The 12,521-nt window shown below is 39.5% G+C and overlaps 2 protein-coding genes across 2 annotated transcripts in view; both read left to right on the plus strand.

Annotated features, from left to right (window-relative positions):
* The window catches only part of LOC306990463 (uncharacterized protein), a gene marked incomplete at its 3' end in the record, with an annotated part of 318,552 nt that overhangs the window by 139,406 nt on the left and 166,625 nt on the right, over positions 1 to 12,521 (plus strand). The gene's annotated exons all lie outside the window — the stretch shown is intronic.
* The window catches only part of col2a1b (collagen, type II, alpha 1b), a 78,336-nt gene that overhangs the window by 35,516 nt on the left and 30,299 nt on the right, over positions 1 to 12,521 (plus strand). The window contains exons 19-33 of the mRNA XM_079597549.1: positions 574 to 672; positions 1,791 to 1,835; positions 1,997 to 2,095; positions 3,744 to 3,797; positions 4,404 to 4,511; positions 4,667 to 4,720; positions 6,035 to 6,133; positions 6,210 to 6,263; positions 7,683 to 7,781; positions 8,399 to 8,452; positions 10,743 to 10,796; positions 10,935 to 10,988; positions 12,124 to 12,177; positions 12,271 to 12,315; positions 12,396 to 12,494. Coding sequence (XP_079453675.1) covers positions 574 to 672; positions 1,791 to 1,835; positions 1,997 to 2,095; positions 3,744 to 3,797; positions 4,404 to 4,511; positions 4,667 to 4,720; positions 6,035 to 6,133; positions 6,210 to 6,263; positions 7,683 to 7,781; positions 8,399 to 8,452; positions 10,743 to 10,796; positions 10,935 to 10,988; positions 12,124 to 12,177; positions 12,271 to 12,315; positions 12,396 to 12,494 — 1,071 coding nt within the window. The remainder of the gene's footprint in view (positions 1 to 573; positions 673 to 1,790; positions 1,836 to 1,996; positions 2,096 to 3,743; positions 3,798 to 4,403; positions 4,512 to 4,666; positions 4,721 to 6,034; positions 6,134 to 6,209; positions 6,264 to 7,682; positions 7,782 to 8,398; positions 8,453 to 10,742; positions 10,797 to 10,934; positions 10,989 to 12,123; positions 12,178 to 12,270; positions 12,316 to 12,395; positions 12,495 to 12,521) is intronic.

Genomic DNA, 12,521 nt, shown 5'->3' on the forward strand with positions numbered 1-12,521 from the left:
AACTACTTGTCAGGCCTTAAACATTTTTAGACAGAATTTTATCACTTCGGGGCAGATACGCGAAACCGAAATTATCCCGACAACGCTTCATCTGTAGAGTGGTAAAGGGATCCTCCATAGGGAGAGGCTAGTCGGCACTTCAGCGCTGCGTTGATATCGGGTCCAGGCGAAGGTCCTTCATCAGATCTGGATACGGCCTGATCTGCTATATTTAATTCAAATATTCAATTCAAGATTTTAACATAATTCGAGAATTTATTCTGAATCAGAATGCCAAATCCTGACTGGAGACAGGTGGAGCTGGGGAGGGAGGAGGGTAATGTGCTCCTGAGAAACACGATCGCTGCTGATAATACTGAAGAGCTGATATATGTATACAGTGATATTCCTATAGGTAGAGGATCAGCTGATGCAAGCTTGACTAACGTGTCCTGCCAGAACTGACGCTACGCTTGATGTTTACCAACACTTATTGAAGACCAAATTAATGTGCAGACCAGGCTTTGGAAATGCCCTGTTCTTGAGAAGAGATAGTTGGTTAGTTTGTATCATGTTGTTTCTCCTCTATCATAGGGTGAAGCAGGACCTACCGGAGCCCGCGGACCCGAAGGAGCTCAAGGACCCCGTGGAGAGTCTGGCATCCCTGGATCTCCAGGACCCTCGGGAATCTCTGTGAGTAAAACAAGGACCGTTAATATTATGATAGAAAGCTCAGGTCTGGTAGATGAAAGGTTGTCGGTTTTCTCATTTTCTCACTGTGGCCTTAAGCTCGGGTTACTTCACAGAGCTGTGCCGTAGGGAAACTACACCGTCCTGCTGTTAACATGCGCGGTGTAATGAATGTGTGCCCTGCAGATGCAGTGTGACTGACAGATGCTGGTGATGAGCCCTGAAACACTTCAGGAACACCAATCCAGCTCACGGGGGAATATGATTATGGCTTACAGCTTATGAAAACCTTTTCTCAATATTCAAATTTTCTAAATATGGGGTTTTCATAATCTGTAAGCCATAATCATCAAAATTATAACAAATAAAGGCTTGAAATATCTCACTTTGCATGTAATGAGTCTATATAATATATTAGTTTCACCTTTTAAAGGTTGGGTAGGTAAGAATTGTCTAAAGAACTTTTTTTCAAATTGTCTTAAACTGTCTTTATATACCAATACATAATTAAAATGTAAGTACTTTGAAAAAGAGAGTATAAAAATTGAGTGACTATAGTGTATTTAATCTTCAAAAAACACAGCTCATTAATTCCATTCGGGACGAAACAAGTGATTGGCTTGCGCGACTGTCACTCTCCGTCGCCATGACTACCGCCGCTATTACTGGCTCCGCCCACGTGCGCGCAGTCGCGCAACCGTTTTTAGGCGGGAGTGAATGGAATTAATGAGCTGTGTTTATTGAAGATTAAACACACTAGAGTCACTCAGTTTTTTATACTCTCTATTTCAGAGTACTTGCATTTTAATTATGTATTGGTATATAAAGACAGTTTAAACAAATTTGAATAAATTTTTTTTATACAATTCTGACCTACCCTACCTTTAAGATGAATTACTGAAATAAATGAACTTTTGCACCATATTCTAGTTTTTCGAGTTTCACCTGTACGTTGCTGGACGCCTATGATGTTTTATTATTCATTATTTCCTAATTTTTGTCAGGATTATTGTTATATCTTTGCTTTCAAGTGGAGCGTAGAGACCGAACCGCAGCGGATGAAAGGGTAAGCGAGCGCTAGACGGTAACTCTCTGACTGTGTGCTCTCGCTCAATCCGCAGGGTAACCCTGGCACTGACGGCATCACCGGAGCTAAAGGATCGGGGGTACGTACATGAGACTTCGCTATATGTGAATGAGTTGTTTACTTCTATTGTTCACCTGAGCTTCATTGCTGTTTTGACATGACACACGGATCACTTGTGATTATTTGAATGACCCAGAGCAACACAATAGATCGCGTGAGGAATCTGTTTTCTTCCCGTAGGGTGCTCCCGGTATTGCTGGCGCTACTGGTTTCCCGGGCCCTCGTGGCCCTCCTGGACCTCAGGGAGCGACGGGTCCTCTGGGACCCAAGGGAACGTCTGTGAGTTTCAGTTTTACTTTAAAATGAACCACCTCAGCTGAGTAAGGAATAATCCTTAGGCAATTCAGGCGATCATGACCCTGACACGTGGTTTATTTCGCTCTAATGACCAGCTGACTACGGTTGGGTACGGAAACCGGGCGCCGATATGGAACCGGTACCTAAGTAACCGTATGAAACCTGACCGAATCAAACGCAGATTTCGTTGCCTCATTTCAGTGCCACTTAAATGCCTTGGCTGTCGGTTAAAATATTTGCCCTCTGGTTCTCCGAAACGGACGTAAAGCTGCGTTCACACTACAAGTGACTTTGTGGCTGCAGGTCGCCAGTGGCTGGCGGTGAGGTCGCTAGTGGGCGTTCCCGCTACTGGTTGCCTAGTAATGTTTGTGAGTGACATTCACGGATGTTCCTCCATGTTGTAGACAACATATCCGTTTTCTTGCCACTACAAACAAACATTTTGGAAGGAAAATGTCATATTGTATCTGTCATATTGTATCACAACTATTCAGTGTTTTCAACCACATAAGGTTTATTTTAGGTTTCAGACATTTAAATACACATATGTACTAGCACAACAACATTTATAGTTTGTAAAATACATTTAGTATTAAGTATCTAGACTATTTATATTTATATTTACTCAAAAATATTAATATATATAATTTTAAGAATTTTTAATTTAATTTTTCTCCATAAAAAAGCTGTTCTTTAATGTCATTCACCATCATTTTGAGGCTCTCTTATTTTAAAAGTATTGCAGCTTGAATTAAGGATTCATTGGCTCTTTCAAAGACTTCACTGGTTTCATTACAGAATGAATCAGTGATTTTAAACGAATCTTTTGAATGAATGATTCAATGACTCACTCAAAGACTTCACTTGTTTCATTACTGGAACGAACCTCTTGAAAGAATGATCCATTAATTGAAGAGATTGTTATATAGACATATTTAAGAATAAGATTGCTTGTGTGAGATCGCAATCTTTTAACGATTAATAATCGTGCAGCTCTAGTGTCCAATATATGAAGGTGAATAATGATATTAAGTAGTATGAGGGAGTTCAGAAACACTGACACTGATATAGAGAATAACTGGAGCTTTACATGATCAAACGGCAACATCACACACTAAACACAGATCAACATGGACAAATGCACGATAGGTCCTCATTAAACAAGTAACATTATATCTAAACACACAGTAATGCTGCATGAGATATGAATTATTGTCAAGACATTTCACAGATCCGTTTTATTAGAAAAACTTGGGACTCTTCAAGTGCTGGCTGATATGTCAATATATAGTAATGAAGATATAAAGGGTCATTTTTATATTTATTATAATGCAGCTCACAGTGGACAGGACTGTGTGAAGTTTGAGATATAAAGACAGAAATGCAGAGTGGGACATGTTTGATAATGAAGTATTATTCAAAGCACAATGAGTCGTGATAGAGAACGCAGATCAGTACTCGCATGATCTTTGTGTAGTGTTTAATAGACAACTCCTGTCGTGAAATACGTTTCCTCCTAGACCCTTCAATCCCATCATTCAGAGTATCTTCTGTTCTCATCTGATAATGTTGACCAGATCTCGAGCTTCATGATTCTCAGTAACTGACCCTGATGTGTGCTCGTCTGTAGGGGGATTCGGGCCTCGCAGGGTTCAAGGGTGAGGCTGGGCCGAAAGGAGAAATTGTAAGTCCTTACATTCACACTAGAAGTCATTCAGTCACATAACTTCATAAATAATAACTTCATTATATGCAGCGCTGTATTGCACTACAAACAATAAAGAATGCCAGTAACACTTTACTCAAAGCCTTTATGTATGATGCATTATAAAGGTATTCATAATCTACATTATGTATATTTTCATAAACAATTGTAACCAAAACTTATAATATTTGCAGATTCCTTGTTATATCTGAAGTTGTTTGTCATGTGTTTGAATGCATTTTAATGCATAACAGTGAATAGATAAGTATTATATTATATCTGTGGTTACAATTATTCACGAGAGCATACAGTGCATTATAATGTGCATTACAAGGCATAATTAATGCTTTAAAATACTTTTATAATGCATTATATATAAAGGCTTTAAGTAAAGTGTTGCCAGGATGTTTACATAAAACAATGTTGCATTAAAATAATAATTTTTTACATTTTAAAATATAATTAAATATTGATTTTGTAGCTGCTAGACATAGATGCAAGCAAACTCACATGTGAGATGTCAGTTTTTAGTATTTTTTTACAGTACGTCTCATGACTGTTGTAACTAACGCATGGTTTGTTCAGGGCAGCGCTGGTCTTCAGGGGTCCATTGGCCCCGCCGGAGAGGAAGGCAAGCGAGGACCCAGAGGAGAGCCTGGTGCCGCTGGACCCGTCGGCCCGCACGGAGAGAGAGTGAGACGTGTTGCCTCATATCTGATAACTTCATCTGCTCCTCTTGAGTCGTTTATAACATTTAACACGTGACCCGTTCGTGCATTGTGTTTCTAGTTCTTTTAGATGAAGCATTCTGTAAATAACACTCAACAATGATACCATGTTTTCCGCAGGGTACTCCTGGTAATCGAGGTTTTCCTGGACAAGATGGTCTGGCTGGTCCAAAGGTGAGACGCCATGCTCAGAATGCAGAAAACAATAAACCCTTACTAGAGATTTATGCTGGACATAGGCGTCGATTTCGGTGGGGGCGCGTACACACAAGCTTTCATGATGTAACGCCTAAAAGCTGTCACAAAGAATTAGCAAAAGAAATGATTATGAATATGTCAAATATAGCAAGGAGACATTTAATTGTTTAACGAATTCATTAATTGAGGAGCATTAATACTAAATGACCTTCAGTAGACGACCGGAAACGAGGGATGGACAATAAACCAAGTTCAGCTGATCTCGGGGACCGGGCCGGGTGGTAAGGATAGAGTCGGTCAGACAAATATTGGGGAGCAAGACCATTTAATGCTTTGAACATTAGAAGCAAAACCTTAAAGCGGATACGTGATGCCACAGGTCCAGTGAAGGTCGTGAAGCAGAGGAGTAATGTGAGCAGAACGCCTGGTGGAGGAGAGAACTCTTGCTGCTGCGTTTTGAACATACTGTAATCTTGCAATACGTTTTTTGGGAAGACCAAGAAATAAGGCATTGCAATGGTCCAGGCGTGATGTGATTAATGCATTAAGGTTTCAGCATCAGCTAAAGTGAGAGAAGATCGTAGACGAGCAATATTACGAAGATGGAAAAAAGAGTTTTTAACAAGAGAAGAAATATGAGAGCCAAAAGATAGAGTTGGATCGAATAAGACAGCAAGGTTACGAATCGATGACGAAGGCTTAAGGCCATTGCACACTGAGTCCGAAATTTTCGTATGCGTTTTTTCGTATTCGTGATTCGGTGGCTCTGAATTGTCAAAGCACCATTCAAACACCATTCAAACTGCTTGTTACGGATGCGAAAAACGCAGAAAATCGAACCCGTTTCGATTTTTTTTATGACGGACGAAAGTTTCGGAGGCAGTGTGCAAGCGTGATTGACATAACGTGAGGTCGTATTTATTTTTTAACGTGCGAAAATTTCGGATGCGAATTTTGGACTCAGTGTGCAATGGCCTTAAACGTGAATTCCATCAATATCAAAGGACTGGTCCATCATTTTGACTGAGCCAATCACTAATATCTCGGTTTTATTATCATTTAATTTGAGGAAATATTAGGGGTCAGCCCTAGTGACTAAAGTTTAGCCTAAAATGTGTCTGATATTGTTCTTTGGGAATGTAGAAGATACAGCTCTATGTCCGTCAGTAAAGGCTGCACTATTACATTGGAAACCAAACTATAACTTAGCAAATGGTTATGAGAATCACATCAGGTTTTACTTGACTGCTGCATGTACTCAGTGTCTGTCATTATCCGTGTGTGTCGCAGGGCGCTCCGGGCGAGCGTGGATCTGCGGGTGTATCGGGGCCCAAGGGAGCCAGCGGAGACCCAGGACGGCCGGGAGAACCGGGTCTTCCCGGTGCACGGGTACATCACGGTCTGCACTGCCAACAGATCTGGTGCTGATTATACATGTCATAACCACCGCGTTCTGGTTTCACAGGGTCTGACGGGACGTCCGGGCGATGCCGGTCCACAGGGCAAAGCCGGTCCATCTGTGAGTACACACAATATTTTGACTATACAGCCTTATATATGAAGACTTCAGATGCAAAAGTCTCTAAGCGCTCTAAGTTTATCAAGCACGTATATTTAAGTTCAGTAGTTTCACTTTAATTTCACCAGTTTGGTGTTTAACTGTTTGCTGGGTATTGTTGTTATTATTTTTGTACTTATGATGTTGGTCTTTAGGCTATTTACGTCTGAGAGTTACCAAGACAAATTCCTATTAACTTGTTGACATGGCAATACATTATTATTGATATTGATTGATTTTAATGGCAATTAATAGGTCATTTGTATTGCCATTAAAGTGACATAACTGAGCATAAACATACAAGCTTGATAAAAATGAAGAAAATTTCAGATGGCACTTAGACGCTTTGGTAACACTTTACTTGAAGGGGTGTGCATAAGACTGACATGACACCTTCATAATCATGACATAACACGTCATTAATATGTAGGAGGATTTATGCATGTTTATGACGACTGTCATTAAGTGTCATTCGCTCAATTATGACATTTTTAATGCAAATATGACATTGTTTGAGATGTCTTTGTTATGACAACTTGACATAAACATACATCATAACCTGTCAGTGTCTTTGTCATAACAACTTGACATTACCAAGACAACACAACCTGTCATAAACATGACAGATTAATTATCAAACTTAAGAAACCACTTAGCCTTATGGGTTAACGTTGCATTAAACTGTCGTGTGATTGGTTTTGACATCGGCTGTCATGAGGACATTATAACATTTTAATGACACATTCAATTTGTACCACTGTTGTTGAGGTCAAGAAACATATTTATGACACAGTTATAATGTCCTGAAGAGGATTCTTCACTTCCTACTTCCTGTCATGTGATCTCTCACATGACAAGAGGTCTCAAAAAGGTGTGTCTAAATTTGCATACTTGTGGCATTTTGTAGAAATAGTGCCAACAAGAAAAAGTGCACTTCAAATGCCCGAATGGTGCAGTTATACTTTTAAATATTTATTGGAGGGGGACGGGCTGACAAATAACCTTATGACCTTATAACCTTATGATATTCACACACCACACAGTTAAGTACATGGCATGAGTGTATAGTATTTCATTTGGAACACAACTTTCATTTTTAAAGACAAACACACACATGCTAACATCTGAGCTGTAGTAATATGTTTGGATCCTTTTTTTTTTATAATAATTTTTTTTTTTTTATTGCAGGAATGCATACAGAAATTGTACAAAATACACATATCGACAAAAAAATAAATAAACAATATAAGGAAAGGTACAAAACAAAGAAAAGAAAGACCTTATAAAATCAAGTATTTGTCCTTTGGGGGTGTTGAGTGTGTCCAGTAGTGAGCGTGTGTTTGTGTCCTGAGTAACGGTGTTGTTGTGTCGGGGGGGTAGGGCGCTGCGGGTGAAGACGGCCGGCCGGGACCCCCGGGGCCTCAGGGTGTTCGTGGACAGCCGGGAGTGATGGGATTCCCTGGACCCAAGGGTGGCAATGTAAACATGAACACTTATCAACACACGGCTGTTTGTTTTCTGTGCATTACGGCAACTTGAGTGTGTACATTACTGCTCTTCTGTGTTATTAATTATTGCGCTAAACACTTTTTATAGTTGAAAATATGTGACCCTGGATCACAAAACCAGTCTGGAGCTGCACGGGTACATTTGTGGCGATAGCCAACTATACATTGTATGGGTCAAAATTATTGGCCAAAAATCATGAGGATATTAAGTAAAGATCATGTTCCATGAAGATATTTAGTAAATGTCCTACCGTAAATATATAAAACATGTATTTGTGTGAGTGAATGCAGCACAATCGTGAACATAAATGCACAACTTTAAAGGAGATTTTCTCAATGTTTCGATTTTTTTGCTCCTCAGATTCCAGATTTTCAATAGTTGTATCTCGACCAAATATTGTCATATCATAACAAACCACACATCAATGGAAAGATTATTTATTCAGCTTTCAGATTATGTATACATCTCAATTTTCAAAAATTGACTCATGTGACTGGTTTTGTGGTCCAGTGTCACATAGTGCTCTGAATCAGAATTAATCTTAAAGCATAATGCCGTTAACATCCGGGATCTTTCTCTCTCTGCAGGGTGAGGCTGGGAAGGCCGGAGAGAAGGGACTCGCTGGAGCTCCGGGTTTGCGTGTAAGTTTTGCTCTCCAGTATCCTCAGCACATCTACACCGCTAAACCAAGTGGAAGCAGAACAGCTCGACTGGTCTTCAGGCCGGCTGAGCGTTGGTCCTTCTCATTAGCGGTGCTGAGTCTCTTGGCAGTGTTTCTTAGCAATTTCTGTCTCTCAGAGCTAAACCGGTCATGTGCTTTAAGGAGAACTGGACATTTGGATGCATTTCGGTGGCTCTCATGTATATTTCAGGCAACATCACTAAACATAGATTTGGGTGAATGGTAATTTACCAAGGGATAAATAGTAAGTGTGATATTATCAAAAAAACATGTTTCCAAAACTAGCTGTTATTTCAAAGCTGTATGGTCGTGTGCACATGAGTGAGATTCTTACTTGGATGAGTCTTCACAAGACTTGCACATTCAATGACTTCAAATTACACGATTTCTTTTCTCACACAAACATCAGCAAAACTATGATCCTACTGGACAATTTGCATGTTTACATGTTCTTTTCAAAACTGTTAAACTATAAGTTCAAAACCTAACATAATACAAAAATGAATAAGAAAGCAATTTTCTACATTGAATACATACAGAAAATACTGAAATATATTCTGAATCTGAAATGCTATCAAAACAATTCAAGTTTCAAGACTCAAGTTTACATACATAGACTCAAGTTTACCTGTGTGTGTGTGTGTGTGTGTGTGTGCGCGTGTGTGTGTGTGTGTGTGTGTGTGTGTGTGTGTGCGTGTGTGTGTGTGCGTGTGTGTGTGTGTGTGTGTGTGTGTATGTGAACAAGTCTTGTAAAAAAAAGTTGGTTTAACTTAAAAAAGCAAGTTACCTTGTTGCCTTAAAATTTTGAGTTTGTTTTAATTAAAAATTTGAGTTAATACAATGAAGAAGAAACAGAATAAACAGAAACTCAAAATAGTATGTTATCTTCACCACATTAGTTATCGAAGTTGATTTGACAAAAGATAAAAAAGTTGTGATAACAAATCATGAAAATATTTTTTTACAGTGTATCTGAACACACACACACACACACACACACACACACACACACACACACACACACACACACACACACACACACACACACACACACACACACACACACACACACACACACACACACACACACACACACACACACACACAGGTGTTACAGCGGTTTACAATCACTTGGACCCATTTCTCAAAAGCAGTTAATTTCACATTCAAAATGCATTAAAAATACCAAAACTCTTCATTCATGTCTCAAATGAAGCTTTTCCCCTGACAACGACCTAAAAAACACTAACAACACTTTATACATAAAGTTATAAAGTTTTCTTTTGTAAAACTTCTTCACGAAACAAGAACGACACTCTCTCCTGTTTATAATTCTCCACAGTTTGTTACATGGTCCATGTTTACATTATCCCTAATGATTCCCCTTTTAGATAGTAATGAGTACATTAGATGTACAGTATCCTGTGTGTTCAGCTACTGTACATCTGTACAAGTATTTCATTTTAAGATCCAGAATATATTTCATTATGATATTACTGTAGATATGTAGCAAATTCCGGTCTTATTCATTATTGGATTATTTTATGTTCTGAAACGAGCATGTAAACATGAAAATTGTCCTGTAGGTTCAGAGTTTTGCTGGTGTTTGTGTCGAAGTGAGAGAAAAGAATCATATAATTTGAAAGGTCCAAGCACTCAAAAAAGCAATTTCGCATTTTAAAGACGTCTAATAGCTTCCAAACACAAGCCTGTCGTCTGGCTAAATCAAGGCAAAATTTAATAGACGTCTAAACCATCGCCCAAGAATAGACTAGATAGATCAATTAGATAACAAAGAAATGAAATGAGTGAAGAAATGAACCCGAACAGCTTGTAATCACTGTTGACTTTGCTTACATGATGGAATATCATACATCTCATCTCGCAAGTTGTTTTGACAAATGTAACCAAATTCAAGGTTATTTCGTCTAGAAGTGTGTTACTCATAGCCGGACTATATCGGGTCTATAGTTAACCGAGACGGAGAAATTACGGATATTGCTTGCTGAGATATAGTCATTGAGTACATTTTGTACAAAGGCAATGATAAATGATGCACAGTTGTGAAGAGTTTTGAAAAAGTGACCCAAGTATTGACATTGTAAAACTAAAATCTGTAGTAGCGGGTGTAAACTGCCTAAAGCTGTCCGTAAGAAACAGTGTGTCAGCAAATACAGCGCACCGGTTCTCACCTCAGCTTCTCTTCACATCAGACAGTGATGTAGTGACGCATGTCTTGTCCTCCGCAGGGTCTGCCCGGGAAAGATGGAGAGACGGGCGCTGCTGGACCCCCTGGACCTGCTGTGAGTGTGTCTCTGTGTGTGTGTGTGTGTGTGTGTGTGTGTGTGTGTGTGTGTGTGTGTGTGTGTGTGTGTGTGTCCACGTCACATGCTAATGCATGATTAAGCAGAATGAGCACTGAGATGATGTGATGTTCACAGGGTCCTGCAGGAGAGAGAGGAGAGCAGGGTCAACCAGGACCATCGGGCTTCCAGGTGAGTGTGTGAAAACGCTGAAGAAACTGATAAATGTTGCATTGCTTTATATTAGAGCTGCACGATTCTGGATAAACTGAACATCATTATTTTTTCGTTCATAATAGAGATCACAATTTTCTTCTTAAAAACAAAAAACAGTTTGAATGAATGATATAATGACTCACTCATAAAGACTTCACTTGTTTCATTACTGGATGAATCAGTCATTCAACATACAATAACTTTTAACGGTCCTCCTACTCCAAACTTGTAAACACTGGGTCGGTACTTCCGACTACGTCACGCGCGACCTTTCCAACATGATGATGTAATGCGTGCCGCATCTCAGAGATAGTACAAGACGGGCATTTGTGGTTAAAAAGTATATAAATGTATTTTTTTTAGAGAATGACCGATCGTTTTGCTAGATACGAATCTTATTTCTCGACTGGGATCGTGTGGAGACTTTGAAGCTGCATTGAGAATATAGTTATTACTATAGTAACTACATGCAACATGTAATAAGGACACTAAAATAAGTGTTACCCATTCTTCTAACTATAAGTCTACTTGACTACTAGCAGTCATTAGAGGATTAGTAGACTGTCTGCAGAAAGCTCACCCTGTTTATTTTCTTTATTTTACAAAAGCACAATGTTTTATTTCGATTGTAAGTGGACACATAAAAAAGTAGACATTTAACAGTTTATTTTTTCATATTTCTTAAGTCTGTATGACCAAAAATGACAGAGTATTTTAAGTCGATTTTGCTGCTATGTAAAAAAAAACTAGCAAAATGCGCCGGCGCGTTTGCCGACCCCAGAGGGTTAATATCTGCTAACACTTTATTTTGATGCTCCTCAACAGACATTTGACTATAAGTAACTTTACAAGTACATCAACTTATTCTACTAACCCGAACTCGAACCTTAAAGAGTTACTTGACATGTAGTTGTAGTTGAAAATGAATAAGAGTTAGTTATGTAGTTACTTACAGTTTGTCGAATGTCTGAAGTGGACAATCCAAATAAAGTGTAACATTAATTGAAATGTAAATAGTAGTTAAAAACACTTAATATAAAATGGGACCATTTATCTTAATAACATGTTTGGATATCGTTCTGAAAGTCTCTGATGTTTGTGATGTCCACAGGGTCTGCCCGGACCCCCCGGTCCCCCTGGTGAAGGAGGCAAACCCGGTGATCAGGTAAGAGTTCCTGAATCCCACGAGGAAACTTGTTATTCTGTTGGCCACACATAGATGTGTAATAGAGCCGTGTGTGTGTCTTTGCTCATTCAGGGTGTTCCCGGAGAAGCTGGAGCCGCAGGGGCCACTGGACCCCGGGTGAGTCTCAAACCCTCTCTTTCTCTTTGCTTTGTAAGTACGTTGTATTGCGTGTGTTAAAGTTCCCTTGTCCTGCTCAGGGTGAGCGTGGTTTCCCAGGAGAGAGAGGAGGTGCGGGGCCGCAGGGCCTCCAGGGGCCACGAGGTCTACCAGGAACTCCAGGAACCGACGGACCCAAGGTAAGCGGATCAATCAGACTCAAACTC

This window comes from Phoxinus phoxinus (genome assembly GCF_949152265.1).
Source record: "Phoxinus phoxinus genome assembly, chromosome: 22".
Lineage (NCBI taxonomy): Eukaryota > Metazoa > Chordata > Actinopteri > Cypriniformes > Leuciscidae > Phoxinus > Phoxinus phoxinus.